This window comes from Thrips palmi, unplaced genomic scaffold, assembly GCF_012932325.1.
Source record: "Thrips palmi isolate BJ-2018 unplaced genomic scaffold, TpBJ-2018v1 HiC_scaffold_5, whole genome shotgun sequence".
NCBI lineage: Eukaryota > Metazoa > Arthropoda > Insecta > Thysanoptera > Thripidae > Thrips > Thrips palmi.
Window position 1 is genome coordinate 2,373,048 of NW_023144632.1, and position 10,768 is coordinate 2,383,815.

The 10,768-nt window shown below is 47.8% G+C and overlaps 1 protein-coding gene across 1 annotated transcript; it reads left to right on the forward strand.

Moving 5' to 3' along the window:
- The first annotated feature begins 797 nt into the window (after positions 1-797).
- Positions 798-4,944, forward strand: LOC117650752. Its single transcript, XM_034394349.1, has 3 exons — positions 798-1,007; positions 3,291-4,640; positions 4,729-4,944. The coding sequence occupies exons 1-3, from the start codon at positions 798-800 to the stop codon at positions 4,942-4,944; spliced, it is 1,776 nt and encodes a 591-aa protein (XP_034250240.1).
- Positions 4,945-10,768: the final 5,824 nt, after the last annotated feature.

Here is a 10,768-nt window from a genome sequence, read left to right on the forward strand (position 1 = left end):
TTCAAATCCCACCAAAGCCATAGCGGTTAGTTTCGGGGAAGCGTTCGCGCTCTCGAGCTAAACGGTAACTGGCGCATGGCGTACGATCCAAATGAGGCTAAAATTAAAAAAAAAATTGGATGCTTCTTTTACCGCTTTTGCATCCGTGCCGCTTGTGATAAAATTTTAAAAATTTATTGAAAGAAGTGGTTGTAACCTATGAGCGCGGCGTGCCTGGTTCCGTGGCGCGGGGCGGTGGGGAGTGGTGGGGGAAGCAGCGGGTCGCCGTGTGGCCACGCACCTCGAACGCTCTACAGAGCGTTCTGGCTGTACCCAACACTCACATTGCACTCTGCAGAGCGCTTCGATGCGCTCAATAGGGCTTTTGGAGCTGGAGACGCGGTGCGTGGAAGCACTCTACAAACACCCGACAACGCTCTGTAGAGTGCTCCGTAAAACGCTCGAAGTGATCACAATTTCACCCTGCGAACACTCTGTAGGGCGATCTTAGAGCGTAAACGGTGTCTTTAACACGCCTTTTGAACGCTTTTGGCAACGACTCCAAACGCTCTAATCTTGTTACGATTTTCGCCAGGGTACTGGCGCATGCGCAGTAGCGCTCGCTGGAGCACTGGAGCACGACACGCACGCCCCCTTAAATTCAAATAGAGTACTACGGCGCTCGGATAAAAGCGCGCCGCCGCCCCCAGGTCTCCTCAGTTATTCACCGAGTGTCGCCGTGCCACGAAGTCCCTGCAGAAGCCGTCGCCGCTAAGAAGAGTCGCAGCCTAAGAAGAAAAACTGTCTTTATCAAGACAATGTCCACTCTCCTGGACATCCTGGAGGAATGGGACGGTGGGTGCTTCTACAGCACAGAGCTACTCGCCGAGGCCTACTCCGTAGCCTTGTTGGCCTTGTTCGAAGCCACGCCGGAGAAAAGGGCTGACCCTCGCGTCATCCCCTTCCTGGAGGCTGGCTATGCAGCCGACTGCATTGAGCAGGACGGCCTCGACACTCAGGCCGAGTTGGTCAGGGACCTGGCCTTGGCCATGGTCGGCGGCGGCCGCAAGCACCGCGGCGACGCGGCGCCCCGCCCCTCCCGCGCCGCGACACCACGCCGTCGGCCCGCACATCACCCGCGCAGGAAGGGTTGCCTACCCATCAGGCGCCCCGCCGGGGTGGAAAACGCGACCGTTCGCGCAGCCGCTCGCCGGAACCCACCCACTGCAGCCCCCGCAACCCCCCGTTGGAGGTGCTCGAGACCAGGGGGAGGCACCTGAGCGTTTTCAACGGCACCTTCCGAGAGGAGGTGATGCAAGTGTCTGGTCTAGGCAACACTTTACCGACGGAAGAGTTAATGGTCTCTCTTTTTGACACCATGATTGCCAGGCAACGCGAAGCTGTGAACGCCAACGACCAAGACAGAGTGATCCTTGAAGTGCAGAACGCACTAAACACTGAGAATCCTATATGGTTTTCCATGAGACGCACTGATCAGTTAAACGGTCGCGTCGTGTTAGACAAATTGTCCAGGGTTCTGAACTCTAATCAGGCCTTTCTGGTTGAAGGTCAACTAAGAGTGTCCTACATTCATGTGCCCTTGCCAGAGGCAGGAGGTCGACGTACTAATCGCGTTGTCAATGAGTCTTTGGACCAATGGGTAGAGAGAAAAGTTCGTGAGAAGCAAATTTATGCACCAGACAATGTAAATGATTCCATTTGCCTTACCCGCAGTGTTGCCGTTGCTAACAAGGGAACCTATTCAGGGGGTACACTCAGATTTCGACCAAACTTTTTTTTTCGAAAGAATAACATATAAGATTAAGAATGCACCCCAAAGTTGGTGCCAAGATACATGTCCACACCCCTCCTGACTTTTTTAAACCAAAAAAAGGGGTAAAATGGCCCATGTTTTTACATGCAACGAGCAGATTTTCGGTCGTAAATTGGGCAGTCGCACTAAATTTGTGCAAAATATGATAATATATGAAACAGACCAAAATTTTCTCTCATTTTCGTCACAAGGGGACCAAACATTGAAGGAAATGACAAAAAACTCGACTTCAAATTTTCCGATTCGATGTCCGAAAATGACCCATACACTGCAAAAAAGCTTATTTTACCCCTTTTTTAGGTTTTAGAAAATTGGTAAAGGGTGCAGATATATATCTTGGCACCAACTTTGAGGTGCATTCTTAATCTTATATGTTATTCTTACGAAAAAAAAAGTTCGGTCGAAATCTGAGTGTACCCCCTGAATAGGTTCCCTTGTAAGGCAAAGCTTGATATGCATAAAAATGCCTTTTACAAAATGAAGCTTCCTAATTCGGTTCCTCAGAGAAAAGAAGCTCATGCTCTATGTGCACTCGCACAAATTGACCCTCAACAAGTGTGTGGATTGGACGAAGTACGGCGGTTGCAGGACGCACTGACTGACTATAGAATTTGTGTGTTCACCGACAAAAAAGGTAATGATTGTGTATTTAAAGGGGAATACGTCGAGGGGCGTAAGAACATTTATTTATTATTGCATAAAGCACACTTTTATGCCATACTTTTCCCTTTTCAAGCATTTGTAAGGCGATTTGAGTGTCAAAAGTGCGTTCATTTTTATGAGAACGCAGGTGACCATCGATGTGAAGGATCTTGCTGGCGCTGTTATGGTCCAGTTCAACATGATGATCCCCTCGTCCCCCTGCGGCGCTGTAGTGACTGTGGACACCAATTTGCCGGCCCAGAGTGTTTTGAACTCCACAAAACCTTAAAACTTCCTCACAACGGCGTAGGGCCTACGTAGGGCCACTTCCTGATAAGGAAATGTACTGTTTATCTGGAATGAAGTCAAGTGCAGTGGACGCGTTCAATGAATGGTATGACAAACAGGTGTCGGATATGTATTCAATTTTAGGCGCGATATCGTGAAATATTGCGAAAGTGATGTCACTATTTTAAGACAGGCGTGCCGAACATTCAGGGCGCTTTTCAAGCAGTATGCCGGGTTTGACGCAATGGAGTCTTGCTTAACATTATCAAGCTCGTGTATGGCGTCTTTCAGGAGGAACTTTTTGCAGGAAGGTAAAATTGGCATCGTGCCTGCGGGCGGCTATCACGGACGGGGTAAGCAGAGCCACTTGGCGCTGCAATGGCTCGACTACGAGAGTCACAGGATTGGAAGAAAAATTCAAACTATCTATACTGGAAGAGAGATGGTCATACGGGGACGCCCTGTAGACGGATACCTAGAAGAGACTCATGCAGATGGACGGGTGGAAAAAATTGTGTATCAGTTTATGGGCGATTACTGGCATCAGTGTCTGAAACATTATCCGCCTCCAATGAATGGAACGGAAAACCGTTTGGAACGAACCAAGCGCATCACTGCACTGTTACGCGCGGATGGCTACACAGTTATTGAGAAATGGGAATGTGAATTTCAGTCTGATCTCGTCAACAATCCTGAGGTCAAAGCCTACTTTGAGCGGCACCCTACGACCCGAAGCACCCCCCTTCGACTCAGAGACGCTCTATCAGGTGGGCGCACGAGTGCACTCCGTTGGTATCACAAGGCTGACCTTGACAAGGGGGAGAAAATTAAGCTCTACGATGTTTCCAGCGAATATCCAAACGCCAATCTTAGATCTATTTACTGTCTTGGACACCCCACCATTTATCTGGAAGGTGACCCTAATGTACCCCCTCTTGATCAATGGAATGAGGTTGCGAAAATAACCATACTGCCTCCGCGTGACCTCTATCTTCCTGTCCTTGGCTACAAAGCCAAAGGAAGACTCATGTTTCCTCTATGCCGCAGTTGCGTAGAGGAGGACAGTCAAGAGCTTTGTCGTCATGAAGAACCAGACGATCGCAAACTTACTGGCACATGGTGTTCCCCAGAAATTAAAATGGCTGTGCAGAAAGGATATAAAATAATTTCTCTGCATGAACTTTACAATTACTCTGAAACCATGCAATATGATCCAGCAACGGGTAAGGATGGTCTTCTTTCAGCCTATGTACGCTGCTTTATGGGGCTGAAAATACAGGCAAGCGGTTGGCCGCCGCATTGTGACTCAGAGGAAAAGAAAAAACAATACATAGAAGATGTCCGGAATCATGACGGTATCTCCGTTGACGCATCAAAGGTTGAGAAAAATCCTGCTCTTCGTACTCTCTCTAAACTCATTCTAAACAGTTTTTGGGGAAAATTCGGGGAGAAGACTTTGAGAACAAAAACAGTTCTTATTTACAACTATGAGGAACTCATGGGTCTTGTTTCTGACCCAACAAAGACTGTTCAAAGTCTCATTCCTCTCAGTGAGGATTGTCTTCAGGTTGCTTGGAAACCTGTTGAAGACGGCGAGGAATCGCTACCTACTTCATGCCTCCTTCATGCTGCTTACACTACCTGTCATGGGCGGTTACAATTATATCAGTACCTTGACATTGTTCAGGAAAGAGCCCTTTATTTTGACACTGACAGTATCTGCTTTATAAGCAGAGAAAATGAACCAGAACCCCCACTAGGAAATCATCTCGGTGACCTTACTGATCAAATCGAAGAGGAGTATGGAAAAGGATCATTTATTACAGAATTTGTGGCGGGTGGACCAAAGAACTACAGCTACAAAGTAGCTGTCGGTGGAGACACAAAAAATATCAAAGTATGTATTAAAGTACGGGGCATAAGCATAAACAGTTCATGCGACAAACTTGTTACTTTTGACATGCTAAAATCTATGGTCTTTGGAGAGCGATCGAATATTAACATACCCATTCCAAGACAGATTGCCCGACTTCCCACTTGAAGTGGTGACACGACCTGCTAGGAAACTCTGGCAGGCCAAAAATGTCAAACGCCGACGAGTCGATGTGGCACGCACCGTACCACACGGGTTCAACGCCTACGGGGATGAAGACGAGGAAGACCAGGATCTCCTTGAAGCCCTGGACTTACTCATGGAGTGAGAGAAAGTGTGGCGTAGAACTAAAAGAAAAAAGACAAAAAAAAAAACGAAAAAAACTGAAAAAATGACAAACAAATGAGCGCGGGGGAGTTTGCAAGCCGGCCCCAGGGGAGAAGTAATGACAGCGCCTGGCAGCTAGGCCACCACTCAGCCCCGCAGAGCATGCGCGTACGCCACATTGCCTAACGCGACGGCGCTCTCGTCGCGCCGAGACTGAAAACGCGCCCGGACCGCCACGCCACGCGCCGCCACGCCAACCCGCCACGCCACGCGCCGCCCCGCCACGCCGCCCCCGCTCGCGCCGCCCCCCGGCCCGCCCCCGGCCCGGCCCCGCGCCGCCTCCCGGCCCGCCTCCGGCCCGGCCCCGCGCTGCCCCGCGGCCCGCCCCCGGCCCGGCCCCGCGCCGCCTCCCGGCCCGCCCCCGGCCCGGCCCCGCGCCGCCTTCCGGCCCGCCCCCGGCCCAGCCCCGCGCCGCCTCCCGGCCCGCCCCCGGCCCGGCCCCGCGCCGCCTCCCGGCCCGCCCCCGGCCCGGCCCCGCGCCGCCTCCCGGCCCGCCCCCGGCCCGGCCCCGCGCCGCCTCCCGGCCCGCCCCCGGCCCGGCCCCGCGCTACCCCGCGGCCCGCCCCCGGCCCGGCCCCGCGGCCAGGCCCAGAGTATGAAGCCTCGCTGACAAGGGAACCTATTCAGGGGGTACACTCAGATTTCGACCGAACTTTTTTAGGGGTTCCGACGAAGGAGGACCCCTATTGCCCGGGACGGAAAAATTTTTTTCTTCCGCCGACGCCAATCTAAAAATGGTTTCCGCCAAATTATTCCTTATCGTAAAAAAATAAAAATTCCTGAAAATTTCGAAAATTTATCGTAAGAATTTAACGTAAACGACAAAAACATAAATTTGCAACAATGAAGCACCCTTATCCCTTCACATTTTCCAGAAACGTTTCAAAGACAAAATGTGCTACTCCCCAAAACTAAGCATCCTGACACATCAAAGTGACAAAAAATCGCCTGTGTTCTAAGAAAATGGTTAAAACATGAAAAAAAGTCTCCATGGCAACGACACAGTGCCATCGTACCAACTGTCAAAATTTAAAGTCGCTGTTAAAAAGAAATCGAAACGCCGTGAAATTCGAAAATGCCAATGCTAACGCATTGCACCGTGTCGCACCATTGGAACATCTTTGAAGTCTGTCAGTAAAAAGTTCGTAGCAGAAAAGACGCAATAAATTAATTTTCGGGGGTTGGCAACAATTTTGTCGGCGTCTGCGCCCTTTCGAAAATCGCGGGGCTGAAAAAACGAGTAGTCGCGCATTGAAACTGCCCCTCCATTGTTGCTGAGGTTGGATTGTTTGGCTTGCTTTTAAAGGTTGCGGTTCTCTTGTGATGTTTTCCTCAATTCTGTAATCAGCACGACGGTTGGTTTGACAAATTATATAAACTCGGAACGCAGATGACTTTCGTTTGGCGAACATGAGCACTGTAAGTCGCGAGATCGCGAGATGGCCTGAGATGGCCATTGTGTTAACTGAATCAGGTTTGGGATGTAAAAATACCGGTAGGATTCAAAGTTACGTAAACAACGGTAAAATTAACGTAATTTACGTTTAGACGACAGACTCCAAATTGATTTCCACAACCGGAACACCGTGCAATGCGATAGCATTGGAATTTTTTTTCGTAAGAATAACATATAAGATTAAGAATGCACCTCAAAGTTGGTGCCAAGATATATATCTACACCCTTTACCAATTTTCTAAAACCTAAAAAAGGGGTAAAATAAGCTTTTTTGCAGTGTATGGGTCATTTTCGGACATCGAATCGGAAAATTTGAAGTCGAGTTTTTTGTCATTTCCTTCAATGTTTGGTCCCCTTGTGACGAAAATGAGAGAAAATTTTGATCTGTTTCATATATTATCATATTTTGCACAAATTTAGTGCGACTGCCCAATTTACGACCGAAAATCTGCTCGTTGCATGTAAAAACATGGGCCATTTTACCCCTTTTTTTGGTTTAAAAAAGTCAGGAGGGGTGTGGACATGTATCTTGGCACCAACTTTGGGGTGCATTCTTAATCTTATATGTTATTCTTTCGAAAAAAAAAGTTTGGTCGAAATCTGAGTGTACCCCCTGAATAGGTTCCCTTGTGAGCAGAGGTGCAGACATCAGTGTCACGATGTCAGCCGTGAAGTATGCCACGTGTGACATGCAGCTGATGCAGGGAAAACAAGCTAGGGCCCGCCCTTCCGTCGAACCGAGTTGCCAGCTCCGCTTCGCTGCGCCAGCAACTCGGTTCGACAGGGGGCCGGCCCAGCTTGGCCTGCCGGCGGCCTTTTCTCGGGCCTTCGGCCCTCGCATCAGGCCCAACTTGGCCAGTCGAAGGCCCGGGCCTTCGGCCCGCTCGCATCACTCACACCGTGAGCGGGTAAAGCAAAGTTATCGATGTACCATCGTGACTTAGGCCCGCCCTTCTATTCACAATATGCAATAGTCCTTACACTTTTTACTCCAACTGTCCTAAGAATATGCCCATTTCATTTGTCTCTTCGCCCTCATTCCGAAAATACCCGTATTTGCCATGCTACTGCAACTCCTTGCAATAGAGGCACAGCAGGAGCGCAAAACGAGTCCGTCGCACTTTTTCCCATAACTCATGAAGGCGGGCTCCTGGACCCCCCTTCCAACCCCTCGTTGAAGAGGTCTTGCCAAGACCTATCCAAAACTTAAGTAAAAATTTTCAGTCGGTCGACCCCCTTTTCTCAAGATCCTGATGTGACTAATAGACGAAGTCGGGCTCCTGGACCCCCTTTCCGACCCCTCGTTGAAAAGGTCTTGGGGCGTTCCACGTCAAACCATCATGGTCCAAAACGTACTTGCTCAGATCCGGCCCCCAATTTTTTATCTGGTAGTGTACCACCCAAAGAGCACTCTCATAAATTTTTTTGAAAAAAAATTCAGAACTTTGGCCGCAGTAATTTTTTGAAACTTCCAAAAAAAATATATATTTTTTTTCAGTTTTTTTTTTAAATTGTGTATCTAGGTGCTCAAATGGGTTGAAAACAGTAAAGGGCAACATAAAATAGTGGGAAAAAAAATTGGGACCCCCAGCCCTTACCAGAAACAAAGTTTACGATAAAAAAAACACGGTTTCTTGAATTCCCAAAATACGCCGTCTCACTTTTGGACCATATTGGCATCAAAGGACCCCAATGGGGTACTCTAACTGTCACTAAAAAATTAGGGACGGCAATCCATAAACACCAGAGATATTGTCAAAAAACTCTAAAAGTTATCGAAGGTTATCGAAGCTTTTTCCCTCAAAATTGTCAAAATGGGACCTATATTGGTTCCGCTGAGGCACTGTGCATTAAAATACTATTCAATTGTCTGTCTTAACACCATGGAAGATGTGAGAGAGGTGAAGGTCAGCATTACAAGAGTTTTGGAATTATACGGCAATAAGTTTTTTTTAATTATAATAACCAAATGCGACAAAATGCATTATTTGGCAGTCGCCAACTGAAGCTCATTGATTGCTGGGGACTTCATCCGGGTCATCTTCATTTTCTTCCTTTAAGTCTCCAGCAGTTGCATGGTCAAGGTGAAGATGGCCCGGATGAAGTCCCCACGAATCAATGAGCTTCAGTTGGCGACTGCCAAACAATGCGTTTTGTCGCATTTGGTTATTATAAGTAAAAAAAACTTATTGCCGTATAATTCCAAAACTCTTGTAATGCTGACCTTCACCTCTCTCACATCTTCCATGGTGTTAAGACGGACAATTGAATAGTATTTCAATGCACAGTGCCTCAGCGGAACCAATATAGGTCCCATTTTGACAATTTTGAGGGAAAAAGCTTCGATAACCTTCGATAACTTTTAGAGTTTTTTGACAATATCTCTGGTGTTTATGGATTGCCGTCCCTAATTTTTTAGTGACAGTTAGAGTACCCCATTGGGGTCCTTTGATGCCAATATGGTCCAAAAGTGAGACGGCGTATTTTGGGAATTCAAGAAACCGTGTTTTTTTTTATCGTAAACTTTGTTTCTGGTAAGGGCTGGGGTCCCAATTTTTTTTCCCACTATTTTATGTTGCCCTTTACTGTTTTCAACCCATTTGAGCACCTAGATACACAATTTAAAAAAAAACTGAAAAAAAAATTTATATTTTTTTTTGGAAGTTTCAAAAAATTACTGCGGCCAAAGTTCTGAATTTATTTACAAAAAAATTTATGAGAGTGGTCTTTGGGTGGTACACTACCAGATAAAAAATTAAGGGCCGGATCTGAGCAAGTACGTTTTGGACCATGATGGTTTGACGTGGAACGCCCCTCTTGCTGAGACCAATCGAAATCTACAATAAATTTTTTTAGTCGGTCGACCCCCTTTTTTGAAGATCCTGATCTGGCCAACTTGTAAAACCGCCGATGGGGTCGGGACCAGGTCCATTCATCTTGTCTCGTCGCCCCGATTCCAAAAATACCCCTATGTGCCCTGCTAGCACCAGTAATGGCGGAAATCCCCCTCCCGCTCATGTAAACCATGATGCACCTGCAGCAGCCCTTGTGCGACCCGGACGGGATTTGCACCACCGGATTATTTGTTTGGACGGTACTCCTGAAGTACCCTCCAAATCTGGTTACTCTAGCTCAACTCCTTCCTTGTACACAGACGCCAACAACAACAACAACAACAACACACAGACACAAAGGCAAATGCATAGGCCCTCCCCCTATTTTTTGAATAGAAGGGCGGGCCAAAAAGGAGCTTACCTAGTCAAAGAGTTTTCAATATTCAAAGCGCAAAAAAAATGGCGAGTTCATTGCCACGACCACTTTTGGGCCGCCCTACACTGCCAAATCACTGAAAAAATCAGTGAGACAGCAGAATGAAGATCTGACATTCAATAAACATGGCCTGGAATGGGATGAAGGCGAACGTCCATACTCCACGCTGATAAGCACGCTGGAGTGTCTCACTGCGCCATTTGCAGTACTCTACGTCAAGGGAGATGATAAAGCAAAGTTGCTTAGATCCTTACTCCCTGGCAAAACCGTGAAAGATCTAATACACTACAAAGTACCTCCACCATCCAAACTCCCTGTCCTGTCGGCGCGTTGTCGCAACATCATTCACACCACAACACCATACTATGAGTGTGCTGCCAAGAACGCGCGCCGCCTCGGTTTGTGGTTGGAGTACTATTTGGCAGCACTAGAAGCTGAACAGTAAAACAGGCGGGCGGTGGCCGCGGCGCGCTGCGCCGCGCCGCGCCGCGCTGAGCCAAGAATGGTATAAAAGAGAGGGCCCCCTTGCCGTCTCTCTCATTCTCACTGCAACAATGGACTTGTCCTTTCAACATCCATGCACGGCCCTCATAGTGGGTGGAACAGGCGCTGGGAAAACGTTCTTCATGAAGAAATTGATTGAAAACAGAGAGGCTATGTTCAGCACAGCTTTTGAAAAAATAATTTATTTTTACTCAGAATGGCAAAGTATGTATGATGATCTACGAACAGTCGTTGATTTCAGACAAGAACTTCCCATTCTGAATGACTTTCCTTCGGGGGAAGGGCCTAAATTACTGATCATAGATGATTTTATGGAAGAACTTAAACACCACAACAAAGAATTACTCAAATTTTACATCAAGGGATCAAGCCATCGGAATCTGTCCGTTTTCTTTTTGAGTCAGTGTTTGTTCCCCGATGGCATGCGACAAATCAGTCTTAACTCGCATTACATTGTTCTGTTCAAAACCTCGCGAGATTTAGCCCAAATTCGAACGTTCTGCCTTCAAGTCGACCCCACTAACTGGCGTGCCTT